This window comes from Panthera leo, chromosome C1, assembly GCF_018350215.1.
Source record: "Panthera leo isolate Ple1 chromosome C1, P.leo_Ple1_pat1.1, whole genome shotgun sequence".
In the NCBI taxonomy this organism is placed as follows: domain Eukaryota; kingdom Metazoa; phylum Chordata; class Mammalia; order Carnivora; family Felidae; genus Panthera; species Panthera leo.
This window is the reverse complement of record NC_056686.1, coordinates 212833548-212855427: the sequence shown is the minus strand read 5'-3', so window position 1 is coordinate 212855427 and position 21880 is coordinate 212833548. Positions and strand designations below refer to the sequence as shown.

The following is a 21880-nucleotide window of genomic DNA, read 5'->3' as shown; positions in this document are numbered from 1 at the left end:
TTGGCTAAGCTCAGTTTTCAGGCATAGTTTCTGGGGAAGTTAACCACAAACACTCACATCCATGGCAAGTACTACCTTCACACTCCTGGTCAAAACCTGGCAAAGATGAGAGAGGAAACCCAGGCAGTCCTAGCACAGCATGTTCTGATTGGGAAGCCTTGACCTTAGTTCCTAAAGATCAGTAGTGACAGCCAGAGCGAAATGGCAAAGGCCCCCACCAGGCCCAACAGCTGCGGCCCGCACCCCTCAGGAGAGACATGGCATCTGAGGACTGTATCATGAAAACCTACCACATTTTCTTGCTTTCTTAAGATAAATTTTCTCTTCTTCACAAAGATCTTAAAAGGCATATTTACAAAATGACAAATTCTAATGTCTCTATACTAAGTTTTCCATCTAAGTATATTTTTATTTTGAGAAGTACATGATTAATATATGGCTATTATTTTAAAATGGTCTTTCTTTACATTCAGCAAATATTCTTGCTGCTTCGAAGGCTTGACTCCTTTTTCAATTGTAATTTACCCACAAGGAAAGAGTTCTTGATGAAGTAATGGCTCAGCTGTGAAAAAGGAACCTGTAAGACCATTCCAGCAATAAGAGAAACTCACATCATAAAGATTTCTTGACTACACCCATACAATTCGATAACTAAGGAAGCAGTCCAATCAAGTACACACAATGGGATATGACAGAAAGGCAGATAAAAGACAAGGCTGGATTTCCTGCTGTGATGGGAAGTCTTCCCTTTTCGCTGCCAGGCAGAGTGCAGCAGGCACAATCAACAGGGGCCAGGTGGCGCAGACTTTATCAGGCCATTTGGAGTTGATGGTGAGAAACTGGCAAGCCTCAGAGGAGGGCTAGTTAGGACTCAAGGGGTTGACGTCACTTCTGGATAATGAGTTAGGCATAAAAATGATATTGCGATCACTCCACTTAAGAGGAAAAAAAACAGAAAGAAAGTACAATTGTTTCTGAGTGGCCCTGAGATCATATTATTCACATTGATCTCCGTATCACTGAAAAAGTGGCACAGGACAGTATCTCTTAAATGGCATGAGGTGTGACACATGGATTTGATTTGGCTTCCTCTGCTAGGCATAAGAGGTCCAATGAAGAGATCCAATGAAAGGGGTACATTGTGGCCATGCCTTCAGTGTTGGCCCTCATAACCCCAGGACACTCCCAGAAGGGCCAGTCCCGTACAAGTCAGATGACTAACAAGCAAGTCACCAAACTGGCTTAAAAGTAAGTGTGAGAACAAACTTTTCTAGCTTGTACACCTTTATTTTTATTTTGTGTGAAGCATAAACCGGGCTCCATCCATAATAAAGGGCTAAAAATATAGCTAAAATTTATCATTGTTTTTCTTTCAAAATGAATACAGTTGTAAGAAAACAGGTACAGCATTTGATCAAACAGCTGGGTCCAGCAGTTTCTTCAGATCAGAACTGTTCAATTGGCTACCCATGATGATCTCTGACTACATAATCTATATTTAAGTTAGATTGGTTCCTGACAGCTTCCATGAAAATAGGGTACCCTTTCCTACTTACGGTCAGGTAATTTAATTCTTAATGCCCTAAGTAAAACCTCCTTAGGATCAATACCAAAAAGCACATCATTAAAATATACCTTCATGTTTATAATTTAAAGCATGGAAGACTGGGGGCCTCTGAAATGCCTGGAATTTTGCATATTTTAACACTAGCGTCTAAAAGGAGGAGTCTGGTTGCTTGATGCAATAAATTCTTTGGAGTTCACAAGTACAAACAGGATTCATGACATAATAGGAAACAAGGAGAAGCTCAGAATGTGCTTATATTTTATGCCCCAAACCAAAAATAAAGTGACTGCCTGGCAATTCAAGGAACCTATAGGTGACCGGTCAAGGGGGTAGCTAAGAGCAATTTCTGAAAAACTCGGGCCCAAATATGCCAAGTACCCATGTTTTAATCAAGAAATAATAAGTAAAATACACAAAAAAAGTTTACCAAAAGGCTACCTAAATCCGACTTCCATCTGGGATCTGTGGTTTTTCTTGCCAAAGGTCACCTACCCCAGGGCAAAATTGCTGTCCTCCTTCCAGTCCACGATGCGGCAGATGAACAGTGTGTTGGCATAATCTTTAGGCCGGGTCACAAAGTCCTGGGGACAGTCCTTGAGAGGCACATAAATTCTAGGCACTCGGTGGTCCGAGGGAGAAAACAGGGCATATTTCCTAAACAGTTCACTGTTCTTATCAGCCAAGAGTTTGAGAAAGCCCGTTGCTGCTCGGGAATGTTTTTTGTCCAAGATGTAAACCACCTGAAAACACCAAAGATAGAGTCAAATGTTGTTTATCTACAGCACTGGATAACGGCTGGGAGAAGTCAGCAGGATATTATTTGGTCAACTAGCTGGGCCTGCAGTTTTTCTAGGTCCAAATGAAGTGCTGCTTGCTGAGGCTCCGTGACTAAGTAATCCACGTTTAAGCTGCAACAACTTAAGGGTCCAGTGAGCATATTTATCCAATGAAAACTATGCAACACAAGGATGAATTAGATGGAAGTGTTTTTATAACTGAGACCTACGTCTCAAGGACATTCGGAAGACTCCAGAAGGGAAGTATGGCTCCAAGTATCTGCTCTGCATTACATTTTCCCCGCGTGAACACAGCAGTTGCTTTTTAAAAATGTTATTGAATATAAACAAGGAACTGGCCTTTTGAAGCTGAAAACCTTTAAACCTTCCTTCTTTCCAACACTAAACCCACTCTCTCATTTCACCAGGCAAAGACTCAGGCTACCACATCACTACAAGGACAGACTATTTCCACCAAGAGAGAAGCATTCTTGAAGAAAGTAAATCCCCTCACCCTCACCCACCCTGGGACGTTCTTCTTCCTGAAGTGTTCCCTCCACCCCCCACGGACATTCCGCGCTTTGACCCCATTCACTGGAAGTATTCGCCAGCGTTCCACTTTGACCCCGGAGCACAGGTTCGGACAGCTGTTGAGCTGGCTGCTGCCCTTGTTCATGTCTCAGACTCCGTAAGGGCATTCAGCCTGTCCAGGGAGAACCTCCAGCCAGTCAGTGTGCCTCTCCTCTGCCCCAGGCACACCTGGCTGCCGCCCCACAAGGCACCTGTCCTCTCGTCCGGTCTCAGTCCCATGATAGGCTCTACATTCTCCTGACTCTTCCTTCCCCCTTGGAAAACACCATTCTGTTTTGAACAAGCTCTTGTGCCCTCTGTCAAGAGTCCTTGACCTGGTCCTCGCGTGTGCTTCTCTGTCACAAGGACTCTGTCTGTCCCAGGCCCTTTGGACAAAGGTTGCTCCTTCTCCACACACAGTCCCTCAATGAGGCATCTGTGTTTTCCTGTGCTGCACAGTCACACCCAGACCATTTACTTTTCTTGCCTCGTGCATACACCTGCATCCTTTTATGGTTCAGGCTGTCCCCTTCTTGTTACTGTCATCCATGGACCTCCTAGTCACTCTGCAACACCTGGCTTACATTTCCAGGTGAATGACTCAGCCAAGATCTACCTTGTCCTTACAGCCCCTGTATCTCTTCAATGCTGGTGGCCTTCCCTTCCATTTGATTTTAGCAACTCATCCTCATGGCCTCAGCATCCTCTGGGACTGATCCAGTCCTGATGGTCTCAGACTGACCTGTCATCCGGTTCCCTTATTCTTCTGTGTCCCTCCATGACTTCTTCACCACATCAAGACCGCTAGCGCCTTAACCCTAGCCTGCTGTCTGTGTCTGTTTGCTACTTCTTAGGCCTGAATCCCTTCCTACCTCTGAGGGACACATCACGTTCTGTCACTTCTGGTCCTCTCACCACCGTCATGAGATGCCTCACCCCTCTTGCCCTTTCCACTGCACCCACCCTAAAAAATCCTCAATCCTGAGACAGTTCAGCCACTGCTATTCTCTACTCCAACACAAGCTACCGAGTCTGTCAAGACAGAATTACAATGACACAGATGGATACCATTACATATTCATGTTATACAACTGTTGCTCTAATCTCAAAATCTCTAGTATTTTTTACCTGTTCCCTGTCAGCACAATCTATAAGCCCCACTCTCTTGGTGATCCTCTCCTTCTAGGACTCCAATTATTTGAACGCTGAATCTATTGTATTGCCCACAACTTCCTGAAGCTCTGTTCATTTTTTTCAGCCTATTTTCTTTCCGTCCAGATTGGGTAAATTTTACTGATCTGTTCCCAAGTTAACTCATTTTATGCTGAATCACCTCTACTCTCCTACTGAGTTCATCCTGAAAGTATTTTATTTCTGTCTGTATCTTTTAGTTTTATAATTTCCACTTGGTTCTTTTTTTTATAACTTCTACTTCTTTGCTGAGATTTTCTATTTTCTCATTTGTTTCAAGAGAATTTCTAATTGTTTGAAGCATCTGTTTCAAGAGAATTTCTAATTGTTTTTTGACTGATTTAAAATCACTGTCAGATAACAGTAACATCTCACTGTTGGCATCAGTTGTCTCTCTTCAGGCACGTGATAATGTCCTAGTTCTTGGTATAATGAATGACTTTCTATTGTATCCTGGACCTTTTGGGTATTATAAAAGGAGATTCAAGGTCTTATTTAAATCTTTTAGAAGGCAGGCCACTGTGTCTAGATGTAGCACACGGGGCCTGGACTACTCTTGTGGGCTGTAGTTCCAATGATAATTTAATTTGCAGAGACTGCAATTCTCTTTTTATTCTTCTCCTTTTTCTTTTTTTGAGAGAAAAAGAGATGCAGAGTCAGAGGGAGTGAGAATCTTAAGCAGGCTCCACGCCCAGCACGGAGCCTGACGCAGGGATCAATCCCACGACCACGATGACCTGAGCTGAAATCAAGAGTGGGATGCTTAAGCGACTGAGCCACCCAGGCGTCCCTTTGCAGTACTATTTTGGTATGTTTCATTGGCATGGAACCAGTGGGGCTCCGGCGGGTCTCTGCTGGTACTGCCTGAGGGCATGGAAAGAACTTCCTCAGGGCTGGCCACCTGGACTCTCTAATATGGATTAAGAACAAATCCTAATCTGTGTCCATGCAGAGACAAAGAAACGTCCCATTTACGATTTTTGTTGCGGTAGGACCCCCTTTACCAGTGCCGCCTGACCACCCAGTGTCCCTGGGTAGGAAAGTGGCGTCTCAGACCCATGAGATAAATGAGGATAAAGGTTTCCTGGACCACACACCTGCTGTGGCAGGATCTCCTTTAATGGTGTTCTCCAGCCATCTGCTACCCCGGAATGGGGGGCAGGGAGGAGGGAAACCTCAGGCCCAAAGAGACAAAGAGGCTTCCGGGGCCGGGCCACTTCTTTGGCAGAACCCCCATGCCAGAGCCACCCAATGTCCGGTGTCTCTTGGTCTTCTTGGGAGAGAAGTCTCAGGTGTGGCAGGGAAGGGGAGCCTTTGTCCTGGCCACTTATTGTCAGCAAGGCTCCCACTCAATCCCTCTTACAGGTACTGCCAGGACCGGCTGGTGTTGCTGGAGGGACTCCTGCTAGATCTGAGTGAGGAGCGAGTCTGCCTGGGCCACCTTCTGTTGCCAAGTTAGATCCAGAAACACTGGGCCCAGTGTCCTTCCGTTGGTGGAGGGGTTGTAAAGTTCTCTGCTGCCACGTTGTTCTCTAGTCTTTGAGGCCCTGACTAGCCTGCCTTCCTCTCTTCACCTTTCAGAATTCATCTATGGTTGCCTCTTGTTATTTGCCAGGGTTTATAGTTACACTAGTGGGAAGGAGCAAGGAGAAACAAGTCTATGCCATCTTGTCTGAACTAGAAGTCCTTGCTTCTCGTTTTAATATCTGACAGCATGGGAAATGTATGAAGCAGTTTGACATCAGTTGTGATTCATACATCAGCTGTACTAGAAATAACCTGACCACAGCATAAGCTTTACATCCAAGTGCTGTTTTGCCTTGTGATTTTAGATTGAGTTCACTGAGAAACTATCCCCCCCAAACAAACCAACCCAGCAAGAGAGAGGGTACCACTGGGGGCAGCAGCAAATTGCAGAACGCACGTTCCGTCTACAGAGGGCTGCCTCTACTCAGCTCCGACTACAGTCATGTAAGAACGTGGCCCAGTGTTGCCGGATGTTTTGTTTCGTCAAGAGAAGCCAGAAGTCTGATTTTTTCAGTAAGCTACTTGGTCAAAATTTTTAAATACTGCACGGGTCAAACAAAACACAGGTTCGTAAGCTGGATCCAGCCCACAGGTTTTCGACTCATTATGACCTTCCATACCTAGCGTGTTGCCTGTTACACAGTTAGTGTTCAAAATGCCTATTAAAATAGCGGGGCAGGCAGTTGAGGGTAACATATACGTGACGTAATTTAGAAATTTCCTCAGGTCAATATGCAAGAAATACCATCCTAACCGATTTGCTAGGTTGAGTGGCAACACCACCACCACAGGCTAAATGTGCTGAAGGATGCCCCTGGTGGAGAAAGCCTCGTGCTTACTACCACTCACTGAACCACCTGTTCCACCATGAGCTGTCTGCATAGTTAGGGGCAGCCGTGGTTGATCCCATACCTGAATATGCCACTAGCATATATAATTGAAAACTAAAATTGAATTATGCAAAGCAACAAAGATAGGATACAAAAGCAATTTTTTGTGTCTATAATAACTAAATTAAATACTTGAGAAAAACTAAAAAGGACACTAAAAACTTGCTTTTGAATGAGATATGGACACGACAACATTAAAAAATATGGAGCAAAAAAACTGAGAATCTAGAAGGAGTCTACATTCATACTGCTTCACTAGAGCCTAAATCCTCATTCCACTTCACATAACCCAAACTGGAAATCAAAGATGTCACATTACAAGTGTGGTTTAAGCAGAAAAAGATAACATAAAACTTCAATAAACAAACCCACGCACAAAGAAAACACTTTGGACCTTCATCCAAACACAGACAAATCAACACATACATATATACTTAAAGTTATAAAAAACATTAGCTTTTTATGACTCCTTGCTTCCACTGACTTTTCGGATTAACTGACCAACTAGAGTCCTAACTGAATCATATGAGAGACCTTTGATAGGTAGCTCAGGTGACAGTCATTTGGACAAGTGCAGAAAATCTGTATGCAATGACCTTTGCTGATCTTTGCAGAGACTTCTCTGATAAAACTCTTGTGTCCTGTGACATGGGGGTGCTCTCATCTTTTGTGACGGGGGCATCGGCATCTTCTTTTCCTAAATTAAGGAGAGAGTGAAAAAGAGAGAAAGGAACCAGTTAGATGCATATCTATTAGGCATACGGAGTCGCGGAGTTTTTAAATCCAGAGCACCATTTACTCTCAACTACTCATTTTACAGAAAAGGAAACCCAGGCCCACGGTGGTAAAGGGTCTTAGCTAAGGTCAGCCACATCACCAACCTGCATGAATGCTCTTACTCAGCAGGCCACATTTGATCTATTTAATGTTATTCATATGCTAAGTGTCATATAAGCGGGAGTGTCAAACTATGTTGACTTGAACTAAATCAGCTGTGTCAAAATGCCAAACAAACTAGATGTGAAATACTGCCCCAGCCCACGATGAACAGAGATAGGTTAATTTATTATGCACATCTGCTGAAATCAAAATAAATGTTAACTTTTAAAACTACTTTGATACCAGCCATAACAAACAAAATGGTGGAAAATAGATTATATTTATTAAATAAATAAATAAATAAGCCAACCCTAATTTTCCTGGCTTTTCTTAGTGACATTATATAAAGAGTAAAGTATTTAAAGGCTTTTAATGTTTAATTTCCTTTCTTAAGAAACTTATAAAATGCACATTCACCCAAGAAACTGAAACCACATCTCCCCAATAAAAAGAGAGTTAGGCTCTGTACCAGAAGTATTAAAACCACTCATGAACAAATGCAGCAAATTACACACTTCTGAACATTTAATATCTTGCATTTTCATGTGTTACTTTGGAGTTCCCCCACTAAATATCTTATCCAACCATACTGGAGTTTCTAGATTCTAGGGGTCACAACAAATTCATGTGGGACCCACTGCAGATAGCTAAGAGGGACTTGCACTTATCATTTAGACATTACCAGGGCCAAAATAAATAAATAAATAAATAAATCCTTTTCAGGGCTGGGTGGTTCTTAGCAAAGGCTCAACTTAAGGCCAATTGTTAGCATTCTGGGCATACTCTGGAAACACTGACATGATCTGACCTTAAGAATGATCATCTTAATCAGCTTAACGATCAGCTTAATGATCAGCTTAAATGATCAGCTTTTCCATCTATGCTGAAATATACCTACCATAGTGCCCACTGAAAGCAGAATTCTCATTGTTTTCTAAAAAGAAAAAACAAACGAAAACTTTCCCATTGTGGATCACCCTGTCCATCAGTAAAAGAGAATATTTACCTTTTATTTTAGACCATAGTTCAGGATTACAAGATCATTAGATGTTCCCAGAACAACATCTTTTATATTCTTGGGGACAAAAAGAAAACACACACACACACACACACACACACAAATTGTTGATATGTTCCATAACATATCTTGCCAATGTGTTTTGCAGAACAAGGTCATTCAAGAAAGATTAAGAGGTTGGGACTACCAACAAACCAGTACACTCTACCTAGATATCTGCTATCTGAGTTAATAGTCTCAAGAGTTGGCAATCAAGACAAGGTAGTGAGGGGTCTTCTCAGGCAGCCCAAATCCTGGGCATGCAACTTTCTGTCATAGTCGCTGATGCTTCCAACTTAAAATGACTGTTGCCTTATATTCCACCCCAACAACAAGAAAGTCTTCTGTTCCAAAGGTTATGCCAGGTTGCATCCAGAGAAAGAAGGCAAGCCATGGAAGTGAGCCCAATCATGATTTTCAGATACCACCCCTGAACATGACCTTTTCAGGTTCTGTGTTCATAAGGAAGTCCTGACAGAAATAAAACTTTGTTCAAAGATGCATTCTAATAAATTAAACTGAAGTTTATAGCCCTGCAGGAGAGCATCACAGATACGTTCAATGAATGTGAAGAAACGCAATGCCAGGTTAGAAGAAAGGTGAATCACCTTAATAGGTTTCCAACAACTACGTCTTGCTACGCTAAATAGCAAAGTTGTCAGTTTAATGAGAGAACCTACTGCATTGTTTAAACACAAGATTCTTCATTTATTCCATGTGTATTTATTGAGCAAGGGGCATTAAGGATTCAGTGGTGAATAAAAGAAATATGGTTCCAGCCTCTACAGAACATTTAATGTATGAGTGATATTCGATAAATAACCACTCGATAAATACAAAGTTATAAACTGTGATGAAGGCTAAGAAGGAAAGAATAGTTCCAAGGAGGAAGAATCCTCCCCATATGCAATTTAGACAAAGGGGTCAGGGAAAGGCCCTGTGTGGAAGTGACATTTAAGCTGAGACCTGAGGATGGTGCGTACAGGAGTGAAGAAGGGGACAGAAAACCCCAGGTAGGAAATGGCACTTGGGAAGAGGCAGACAGAGGTGGGAAGTTCTGGCACAAACAAGGAACAGAAAGAAGACCGTGGAGCCAGAATGGAGCAAGCCCAAGAATGAGCATGGCAAGGGACGAGAATGAGAGGTAGCAAGAGTCAAGTCAGCTGGGGTCTTCTAGGATTTAAGCATCCTGAATTGAAACCTAAATACGGTGGGAAACTGGCTAAGGATTTTGCACAAGATGACACTGCCCAAGGTGCAGTTCAAGAAAGCTAAGAGTGGAACTAGGAAGGCCAGTTAAGAGCTACCACAGCAGTCCAGACAGGCGAGGATAGTACTATGATGCAGGTACTGCAGATGGAATGAAAAAGAACCACCTAAGACATATTTTGGAGTGGAACCAATAGATTTTGATGGCCACCAGATATCATTAACTATGAGAAGTGAAGGACTATTTCCAGCTTTCTGACATCGGCAGCTAGGTTGATAGAGAAATCAACCCGGTGCAAGAGACATTTCCCTGGTACAGGAAAGACTAGAGGAGTAATTTCTCCATGAAGAAATTACTAGAATAGGACAGGCTGGTAGTGCTCACAAGGGTAAAGGTTTTGCATCCCCATGGCCTTCAGTTTTGTCATACTGAAGGCAGAGGTGGCCCATGCGTTTTGTGATCCCTTCTAGTTAAAAAAATTCTAGAAACTAGTGACTACCAAAATTCTTCATCTAAAAGAGAGATTTTTCTAAGAAATAGATATAGTACACTAAAAATAGCCCCCAAGAAATACTCTAGGAAGAAAAAGTCTAATCTCTTTCTATAGATAATCTGAAGCTTCTATTTTAAACATTTAAAAAATAAAAATGCCATGGCTTGGTGGGGTTGGCATTGCCACTTGACATCTATCAAGTGCAAACCCAACACCTGGTTTTGGTAAGAAAAATGGTCCTGATTTGGTCTTCTCATACATAAACAACAAACTGACAAGTCTGATGATAGTTAATGTTTTACAAACACATCAAAAGGTTTTCAGATGACTTAACTATAATGCCAAGTGGGGCAATGTGAAGAAAAAGGCAAGGAACTGGGCAAAAGGAGTTTCAATGTATCCATTTAAACAAGTGACAAACTGGCAGACCCAATCTTTTGTCATCTCTTGACAAAGGGCCACAGAAATTTACTATTTCCAACAAGAACTCAGTGAAAACTGTGATATGTATGAAATATGAAAATATTTCCCTTCAGATCTCTCTAAATCAAACAACCAGGGAAACTTATTTTATGGGCCCCTCTCCCCATGGAAACCTAGAAGCAGCAGGACAAGTCCTCCCAGGGGCAAGGAAACATTCATGTTATAATCATTTGCTATGCTGCAAGTTTGCCAGGGATGACATTGATAGTCGTCCCAGGACTCACATCCAGATCTTGCCAAGCCAAAGCTCAGGGGCACCGATGAGTTCCCTCCTTCACAAATTGCAGCCCAACCAAGTCTCTCACTCTGAAATAAAGCTAATGAACTGAGTGGTGCCAGTTTTCACAGCATGTTCACACACATTACCTCATTTGCTCCACACCACAACTTCATTTTAGTTTCATCAAGGACACGGGAGTGATGAAGAGGCAGGGCCAGTCGCTGATGTGCAGGGATCCTGGTGCTGACTGTGGTGACCAGTTCTCCATACAAGCAAGAATCAGAACATCATGGGAAGAGCCATGAAAACCTACATCAAGATACTTAACTAGCTGGAACCAACTGAAATGCTGAAGTCAACCCAGTGAAGGTCTTGAACATCTGCGGAATATCAGGCACTGCAAATGGCCCTGTCTCTGTCCTCTGAGAGCTAATATGCTAGAAATGAGACAAAGATTCAAATAGTGAAAGTACATGGTGCTGGTATCTACTGGTGAGCAGTGTGCCCAAAGGCAGTGAGAAGGGAGCCAGGCAGCTTGACAGTAAACCTGAGTGAAACTGGCAAGACTGAGTAGGAGCTAGTTAGATGGATGGGCATAGGGAGCATTCCAGAGAGGAAGAGAACATGCGCAAAGACACACAATCAAGAATAAATTGAGAAGGAGGAAGTTTCCACGTATCTAAACAAGTTGCAGGAATCAGACCACAAAAGGCTTTATGTGATATGCTGAAGGGTATGTATTTTATGTTATAGAAATGAAAAGTTATTGAAAATTTTGACAGTAATATAATCAAAGTTATATTTGATGAGAGATCAATGGTCAGTCTGTTGCTCCTTTGATGCGAATCTGTCATTTTCTCTAGCTGCTTTTATGATTTTCTCTTTGCCTTTGGTTTTCTTGGTAGTTCCTCTTGATGTACCTAAGTCTGGATTTTCAAAAAATTCTACTTGTAATCACGGGTCATCTTAAATCTGTGATTTGGTATCTCACCTGTTATGGAACATTTCAGCTACTACCTTTAAATTTCATTTTGCTTATTTCTTTCATTCATCTCCTTCTTGGAAGGAGCTTTAACTTATTTAGACCCTCCTCTTCTGTGTTTTCTATTTGTCTCCCCATGCTATACTCTCTGGATAATTTTTTCTTACTGCCTTCCACTTTGTTAATTTTCTCTTCAGCTTCATCCAGTCTTCTGTTAAATTTGTCCATTGAGGCATTGTTCTTTAAACTATGTAATCAAAAACACTATACTTTTCCTCATCCACTGAGTTAATTTCATTATAGTTATGTTTGTCTCTAGAATTTTTATTTGGTTTCTTTTCCAATTTGTTTTGCCACATTTCATGGTTTCCTACTTTTTGTAGATAGGTTCAAGCTTATCTTTTATTATTTCTTTAAATACAGTAGTTTTTTACAGATGGTGATGATTCCATTATCTGTTGACATTTATGAAGGGCTGTTTCTATTGTTTATGGTTGTTGACGGTTCTTGCCATTGGAGTATGGTTTCCTTGGGTGCCTGGTTATATTTATGCACTGATCACTGAATAATTTGAGGCCTAGGTTGAAGAAACCTCCCTTTGGAAAGAACTTCCACTTGGTTTTGCCAGATACCTGCAAGCATACCAGCCCTAGAGCCGATTCAAGATTGGTGATTCCTTGGTTGACCCAGTCAGTTTGAAGCCAGACTGTAATTCCACCTGTGAGCTGGTACATTTCAGGTCTACCCTCACCCACATGGTGTAGCCCTTTGATGTCCCACCTTCTTGTGAGACCCCAGCTGCTTTATTTCTGTTCCCCACCACTGCTGGTCAAATCTGCAGTTATTGCCTGGGTTCCCCATTCCAGTTTTAACCTGGTAATGCTTGTTAGCTCTTTAATGCTCTAAGTTTTAGGGGTTTTTTTTTCACTTTATTCAAATATTTTTAGTTTCTTCAGTGGGCAGAAGTGTGTCTTAATAACAGCCCACCATTACTATTAACAGAAAGTCCCTGGGATTTGTATTTTACAAGTATTTTTCAGGTAGCAGTGTAGAGCATGGTTAGGGACACTGATGGGGTGAGAACAGGGGAGGGGGCAGTGGTGATCTATGCAGGAAACACAACAGGGAGGCAGTAAGGAAGCTCCTGTGATCGTGCCTAATGTTACATAAGACAGAAGCACAAGGGGTGAGAGAAGAGGCCGGTACTCTCACACTTTTTTTCTCAGCAACTCCATGAAGGAAGTATTACTATTTTGATTTTTAGAGACTAGTAATCAGCAGTTCAAAGGTAAAGTAACTTCTCCAAGGGTTCATTCAAGAAAATGGTTAGTAGAGGGTGAGTCAGGACCCAGTATGACTCCAAGTCCAGCCACCACAGTTGAATGAGATCTGGAAGAAAGATAGGTACATGTGGGTGGGTTCCAATGAGGAGGGGAGGGTTGCCAAAAATTTTATAATTCAGTTATAGATAGACATTGATGCCAAGTGATAAACAGCTCTCCATATAATTTTACTGCTTCCACCCATACAGATGATAGAGTAGTTAAAAGCATGAGCTTTGAAGTCACAAGACCTAAATTCAAACCTAGGTCCTGTGACCTTAAACTATGTGGCTTTGAAAGAGTTACTCCTTCTTTCTGAATTTCCTTCTTAGTAAATCAGGAACAGTTTCCATGATTTATGTTTATAGGTAGTGCCCTGGCACAAAGTACAATAACAAAAACAGAGATGTTAGATACTATTAATATATTGTTGTTGTTGATATTATTATTATTATTATTATGAGCTGTGGCAATGAGTTTGGAGTGAATACAACCCTGCTATCCTGGACACAAAAGACTGCACATGACTGGTGTACAGGACGATGGCAACATTATAAAATGGGCCACATTTCCTCTGTAAAATGTAACCAATCTTACAGGGTTAATGGGAAAACTAAATGAAATTAATGTGTGTAAAAGTGCTATAGTGGCTAGAATACAGTACACACTAATTGCTATACAATATATATTTGCATTACATACACTGTTCTGTACGCTTGGTGCTTTCAATGTGCAGTAAGGGGAGACAAGAGCTGGCGCTATGCAGGCAGACAGAGGCCAGGTCAACATGAGGAAGTGTGGATTTATCCCAAAGGCAATGAAGAGCTATAGAAAAAAGTAGGCGGGAGACTAACACGACTTATGCTTTCAGAGGCTCACATTGGTTGCTATGTAGGGAGCAGATTTAGGAGAAATGAGACTGGAGACAGAGAAGCCAGTTGTTAGCTGGTGACTGCAATCAATCAGACAGTGGCAGAGGGGGTCGAGGGTTCTATATAGAGAGGTACTTACAAGGCAAGATTGACATGATTATTTGGATGCTAGCGGGGAGCTGAGGGAGGGAGGTCATATGGGGCAGAGTAAGAAATGGGGAAAGCTGCTTTAATTCCGTAAACAGAAGTTCTCAGAGTAGAGGTCCCGGACCAGCAGCAGCAGCATCACCTGGGAACTCTTGGAAATGCAAGTTCTCAGGTCCCGCCCAGATCTACTGATTCAGGACCTGGGGGCGGGGAGTGGGGACAACAGTCTGTTAGTACAAGCTCCTCAGGGGTTTCTGATTCTGACTCACACTAAAGTGTATGAGCCATGCTACAGACAAATGGGCTATGAGCCACCACAGGAAGAGCATCCACAGGCAACCAGGAGGCGATGGAAGTTCGGTTGGGACTTAGTGAGTCTGAGGTGATCTGATGCTTAAGAGAGAGTCTGGGCTGGAGACAGAAATGAGGGTGTCCCCCGTGTACCGAGGGCAAATGGAGAAGTGCGCTGGCCTCTTCGGAAATGGGTCCAATTAGAAGGGTCAAAGCAGGGAGAAACACCAATATTTAAGAAAGCAGAAGTAGAAAAGCCTGCAAGGAAACTGAGGTATGGTCAGGGAAGTAGGAGAAAAATCAGGCTAATGTGGGTGAGAGAAGAAACACAAAACAAACAAAACAAAACAAAATCAAGCATTTTAACAGGGAAAGGATGGTCAGCAGAGTGGCCTTAGTAACGAAGTCACAGGCAACCCCAGTAAGACTAATGTGAAAGAAGGAAACACAGTGAAGTCAGAATGCCGTGCGCAGGGAACTAAATGAAAGGTAAACTGAGGAGATGAGGGTGTGGACCAGGCTCCGGAAGTCTGACCACAAAGAAGTGGAATAATACAGGGTGGTAGCTGTAGGGGTAGAGAGAAATTACAACATGGTTGCTGTTTTATTTTTTTAAGATAAGGGAGTCTCGGTCACAGTTAATTGCTGATGGGAAGGAACCACTACAGAAGGTGTGGTTGAAGAGGCCACAATTAGGAACAGGAGGGGGCCCTGGGCAGGAAGGGATGGGATCCAGAACCAAGGGAAAAAGATTAGCTTCAGGCAGCTTCAGGCAGCAGGACAGGATGCCACCTTCTCTGTAAATGGAGGAGGGGACAAGCCATCTGTAAATACGGTGGCTGAAAGCTGAGAGGGACCGTGGGGGGTGGGCAGCTTTTGTTTTCTCTGAAACATGTAAGCCAAACTCCTCTGCTGAAAAGGGCTAGAGGAAGTGGAGGGTATCCACTACCTTCCAAGCTGGGCTCCACAATTCCAGCGGAGGATCAAATGCAAATGGCATCCCCAAACAGTGGCCCTGAACATGCCAGGCACTGTGCTCTGTGCATTCAAAATAAAACTAGGAACTCGCTATTAAAGCACCTACTGCACACATCTGGCACTGTGCTAGGTGATTTACATACACCACCACATTTAGTATTCTCCAATAATCCAATGAGGTAGGTGGGTATTATCATGCCAATTGCAGACAGAAGAGAAATGAGGCTCACAAAGATCAAGTAACAGGCTTGCCCATGGATACCAGCTGGGAAGTGGCAAGGGCAGGATTCGAACTTAAGTGTCATGAATGCTGGCACCTCGTGCTCTTCCCATGATGCCATACAACCTTCAGGATCCTCACAGGATTGATGGAAGTGAGAACAGAAAAGAAAACATGATTTTGAGAGATCTGCCTGAGTGATAAGACACTGGGAGAAGTCAATCAACTCTGTTTGGGGCAAATTTTGAGTTTGGGATGACAATGGGATATAATTATGACAATATCCTCTACCCTAGCGGGAGATATGGTTCTACATCTTGGGGTAGAGGCTGGGAACATCAATTAGATGATAATGTCTGAGAGCAGACAGATGGGTCGAGGCTGGGGAAGGAAGGACTTAACAAATTAAGAGTAAGAGGAAGAACAGATGAACAAAAGGAAAGTTAACACTCAAGCATTAGGAGGGGGAAAACCCCCTCACTACCAATTTTTCTATATTGTTCTCATCTGCGGAAGGGTGAGAGGTTAAGAAAAGAGGTACTCATCATGGCAGGATTTGGTCACCCTCCATATCAGGCTGACCATGCAGATGCCTTCAGGTTCCTGAGTTGGAGCCAAAACGTTAGATAGTGTGGCTTTCAGGCCCAAACCTGAGTTTCTCACAGGGCCATCTTCTCAGATGGAGCTCTGCACGGATTCCCATTCCAGCTGTGAACTGTATTAATTACATCATCAACACTCTCCTGCTTTTCCCCAAGCACTCTCTGCTCCAAATCTTTCTCTTGCCCAGGAGAAACCACTTTAAAATTTTTCTCTACTAAAGCTTTAATTGGCTTTTAGTTTCATGGCTCCCCAAAGACCCAAAATGTAGGCACACAATGTAGCTGGCTTTAACTTACTAATTCTGCATCTTTCCCAGCAGACGGATGATTCCTTCAAGTTTAAGCTGACTTTCATCCGAGGTTTTCTTAAAGGGGACAACCTTTCCATCTGATTATAATGTGACCATTTCAACACGAGAAACACAGTGTTTACTAAAATCAAACTGGTGTTTATTTACTCGACCTCTAAGGTCCATCAAAACTTCAAGAAATGAAAAAGGTGCTAAGTTATCTTGGAGGGTTAAGTGGAGACTGGCCTCAAACATGGGAAGCTAGACTAGATGAGTTTTGCTGTTTTCTGAGTCTTCAGTCCCACATATATCAAACATATATCTCTCTTATGCTCCAAGCCTCTTAAAGTACATGAGATATTTTATCCTACTGAACATCTCTCAGATATTCCCTACTGAATGGAAATAATAAGATCCAGCCCACTGCTCGGGCAAAAGGGAAAGAATTAAAATGCTGCTTCTCCAAGAGCCAGTCATCTTTATCAATTCACTTGCTGTGACCTAAAAAAGGCATGATCACAAAGTGATCATTAATAGGCAAAAGAAAACAGTTTGAAGAAGAAGTTGATTTTTACAGACTGCCTCATTATCTGAGATCCATCAGACCCCCTAGGAAACAGAACAATGCACCACTCAAAAACAGCTAATGTTTGAAGCATCTCTGATGGAAAATTGTTTCTCCTTAATAAGGTAACAAGCTCTAACTCTAAATGCAAATCAGACTAATGTGGATCACCCCAGCCAGGTTATATAGACATGAATGAGTCATTGCTTTTGATGCCAAATTGGTGAATCTGAAGGTTTTATAATGGATCCTGTGTGGCTGCTGTGGACCCAAAGAACTCAGGTGTTAAGCAGGAGAGGGACCTTGGTCCTTCATCGGTTTCGAAGAAGGAAAAAAAAGGGGTCTTTTGCAGAACTTTTGCTTAATGTAAGACTCAGTTCTCAGAGTTGCAAGGGGATGAAAGATAAGCAAAAACAGTTACATAAGGGGAGAAAAGAAAATATCCAACCATAATAAGATCAGTGATGGAACACAGACTGAAAAAAAAGCAGCTATGAAGAAGAATCACAGAAGGGAAACATTGCACATTTAGTTGGAAGAAATAGGTAACGGAGGAAACATCCCGCAGTGAGCAGACTCTAATATGGCCCCCAAGGATCCTCGAGCCTCCTGGGCTACACATCTGTGTATAATCCCCTCTCTCCGAGTGTGGGAAGGGCCTGTATCTTCCTTCCAGCCAACAGAACATGGCAAAGATGATGGACTGTCACTTCAATGACTGGGTTACATAAGACTGTCTCTTCCATCTTGTTAGCAGATCCCCTCACTGGATCCAGTGAAGCCAGCTGCCACATAAAGAGGCCCATGCAGCAAGGAGCTGAGGCAGCCTCTGGCCAGCAGCCGGCAAGGACTGAGATCTCAGCCCAAGAGCCCACAAGGAACTCAATACGGCCAACAACCACATAAGCTTAGCCTTCGGTTGAGTGACACCTTGATTATGGCCTTGTGGGAAACTCTGAAGCAGAGGACAGAACCAAGCCATTCCCAGATTCCTGACTAAAGGAGAACCTCGTATCCTATACCCACGACACCTTGGACACCAAATGTATGGGTTTTCCACACCAAGCAATTCCCTAATTCTCTGGGTGTCCTACAATTTAATTCAGTTCAGACACTAACTACCTAGAGTTAGCACAGACCTCACAGGTTAAGGCTTCAGTCCCACAAGCCCACCCCCAACTTCAGACACCAAACGTACGTAGTGGGTCTCTAGGTTACCCACACTTCTGAGTTGGCTACATATTGGGGGGCGGGGGAGAATTCCCACGACCCACTCCTCAGGTTCAATAATTTGCTATAAAGGCTTAAAGAACTAAGGGCAACACTTAATGTACGTTTACTGTTTAGAACAAAAAATATAATAACGGATACAGACGAATAGCCAGATGAAGAGGCACACAGGGTGAGGTCTGAAAGTATCTGGAGTGGGGTGCACTACACTCTCAGCATGGAGATGCATTCACTAACCCAAACCTGTGAGTTCAGAAATTTTGACGAGGGCTTCATCACATAAGCATGATCAATTATCACTCAACTGCCAGCCCTTCTCCCCTCCCTAGAGGATGGCGGGTAGGGATGAAAATTTCAAGTTTCTAATCATGGCTTGGTCTTCTGGGTAACCAGTCCCCATCCTGAAGCTATCCAGGGGTCCATCGAGACTCACTTCATGGAACAATAGATACTCCTATCACTCAGGAAATTCCAAGGGATTTAGGAGCTCTGTGTCGGGAACCGGGGTCAAAGACCAAATATTAGAACAAAAGATGCTCCTAGCACCACTATCACTAAGGAAATTCCCAGGGCTTTAGGAGTTCTGTGTCAAGAACTGGGGGCAGAGGCCAAATATATATTTCTTATGATGCTACACTGACCCACAGAAAATCAAAGAAAATAAATGTTACTTTAAGCCACTAAGTATGTGGCAATTTGTTACACAGCTATAGATAATTAATACACGTGTAAAATGACAGCTGATATTTGAAGATTGGAGGGATGATTTTCACAGGAGATGGATAATTAGGCAGCATTCACGGCAAAAAAAAAAAAAAAAAAAAAAAAAAAGGCACAGATGCACAAAGGCAGAGGAGGGCAGGGAGTATTTCGGACCAATACGAAGTCCAGCTTGGCTGGACCTAAGGTCTGAGTGGTAGCTGCAAGAACATAAGCTGGAGAGGCAGGCAGGAGATCCCTGGTGGGCAAGAACAGCCAAAGAGAGCCATGAGAGGTCATCACTGATATGGGATCTGAGAACCTCTGCAGGAAGACTGATTGGACAATTATTGTTTCAAGAGACAACAGGTTTCAAAAAAAAAAAATGGGTTTGGAAATGCCTATAAAGAAATGCTATGCTTTCTCCTTTTTAAGATACTTTGCCTTCCATTGCCTCATTTGATTTATGCAAGAACCTATGAAGTCAAGGCGGGTATTTATTATGAAGGTATTTATTTATTTATTTATTTATTTATTTATTTAACATAAAAGGAAAATGAAACACTAAGAGGCAAGAATGACTAGCAAAACCTCTTGCTCAGTACTTTTTCTCCTATTAAGAGTGTTGCCACATTTTGTTGAACTCCCCCTTCCCTGGTAGAGATGCCAACAGGCCTAACCAGATAGGTTTGGGTCCTGACCCCAATGGACCACAGAGAGCCCGAGGAGTATTTGTACCTGGAATGGCAGGTGCAATGAGACCTGGGTGGACTGCAGAGTCAAGAGTGCTAACAGTCTAAATTGCAGAAGCTGGCATCAAAGGGGCTTTGAAATAGGAGGGTCAAAAAGAAAGTCAGAGCCAAGGCCAAGCCTCTCAAGTTCATGCTTTATTGCTGCTTCTGGCTCAAGCAAATGAGTCAGAGCTGAGGGGACGGGCCCAACGGGGGTCAGCTAACTGGGAGCAGAGGTGAGAGACTTTACTGTGTAGCTGAACTTTTACTCCGGGGGCTAGTGAAAGGGTATACAGGGGTGGGAGGACGGTTCCACTTCTAGGGATGGGGTGACTCATTCACTTTTTTTTTTAAGCAATATCTGAAAACCAGGGATAATCTTCTCCTATAAAATGTTAAATAACATCTGTCTTTAATGGTGGATATTCTATACCCAGAGTAGGACAACTGTCAGTTCTCTCTCCCCATCCAGAGCCACATGTCCCAGTTGTGTTTTTTTTTTTTTTCAATAGGCTTAGTTGGAATCTTCCGCGACAGCTTTTTGTGAATCTCAACAGATTAGAGCTACCACTACTCTATTAGGCAAAGATTTCCCTCGACACGGTTGCTGCATGACTTAAAAAACCTAGTTGATAGTTCTCAGTGGAGAAAGAGCATTATTTAGAACGATCCAAAAGGGAAGTCAATCCCAGTAAGATGGACCTGCAGACATAGAATTCTGTGTGGTGGCAACAAAAGGGTCTCTACCCAAACAAACAAAAAGGATCGGGAACCTTAAGGAAGCAGGTTAAATGCTACGTTACACAAAGACTTCATCACACAACTGAATAAACTTGGCATATGCTGGCCAAAGGGATGACTTGGGAAGATCTACTCGAGTGGGCCTTCCCTTCTTAGAGTCTAAAGACCACAAAACTCGCAGACAATAGTGTCCAGAATCCCAGGAAGCGGGAAGTAGAAATGAAGACATCATCAGTCACCATCTGTAACTGATTCTGTTTCCCAGTTCAATAAATATCAAATTCAACTTTTCTCCTTCAATTCATTCTCATGCAAAAGAAAGAGGTCCTCTGTGAATAAAGGTTGATTTTCAATAACTGTGAGAATTCATCTTTTTAAATACAAATCATCTTAATCATTTGATACCCACTAAGGAAAGAGAGGCATCCCTTCATTTCAAAAATACTCCTCACTTCCCTCTTAGTTCCATATGCTTTTCTTTTCCTCTTCTTCTTCTTCTTTTTTTTTTTTTTTTAAATGTTTTTTTATTTTTGAGAGAGAGACAGAGCATGAGCAGAAGAGGGGCAGAGACAGAGAGACAGAACTCAACGCAGGCTCCTGACAGCACAGAGCCTGACGCGGGGCTTGAACTCACGAACTGCCAGATGAAGACCTGAGCTGAAGTTAGACACTTATCTGACACAGCCACCACGCATCCCAGTTCCATGTGCTTTTCTGTTAGGTCTTGTACAAAGCTCTCAAATATCAGTTACTTCCCAGCCTTCAACCACGTCCCTGAGTTTTCTGTATCTCCTAACTTGTGCTTGGTTTTATAGGCCAAGGACTACTTCTAGTCATTCCAACTGTGGGCCATCTACTTGATAATCCTGTCAATTTTCCATAGCCCCAACTGATGATACTGTTCAGACCTACAACTCTCGCCATCCCTCCTCTGGGTCTACACCTCTATTTCCAAATGCCTACTGGATGTCATGACCTGAATGACCTTCATAGAACTCAAATTCAACATGTGATCAGAAACTGAACTCGTAGTCCCTCTCACCACTGGTCTCATCTGTCTCATTTAAAAGACTGTACGTACTCATGCAGTTACTAAACCAGGTATCAGGTTGATCTCATTCCTTGAAAGTTCCTCTGCCTCACGTCCCATACCTGATCTGCCATCTAACTCTGCCAATTTTAGCTCTGAAATATCTCAGTCACCTAGCCCTTCTTCTGCATCACAGCTGCCATTGCTCAGTCAGGTCTTCAAGTATGACCTCAAGTCGTAACTGGTCCCATGCCTTGCTCCAATTTCTCCCCTCTTCCACAGTCTCCTTTCCTTAACAACCTTGGATGACTCCCCAG

General features: G+C 42.8%; 1 protein-coding gene across 7 annotated transcripts in view; it reads right to left on the bottom strand.

Annotated features, from left to right (window-relative positions):
• DIS3L2 (DIS3 like 3'-5' exoribonuclease 2) overlaps positions 1 to 21880 on the bottom strand; it is a 347338-nt gene that overhangs the window by 187387 nt on the left and 138071 nt on the right. For all 7 annotated transcript variants that reach the window (XM_042950509.1, XM_042950514.1, XM_042950513.1 and 4 more), the window contains 2 exons: positions 7118 to 7218; positions 2060 to 2307 (listed from right to left, as the gene is read on the bottom strand). In XM_042950509.1, coding sequence (XP_042806443.1) covers positions 2060 to 2307; positions 7118 to 7218 — 349 coding nt within the window. The remainder of the gene's footprint in view (positions 1 to 2059; positions 2308 to 7117; positions 7219 to 21880) is intronic.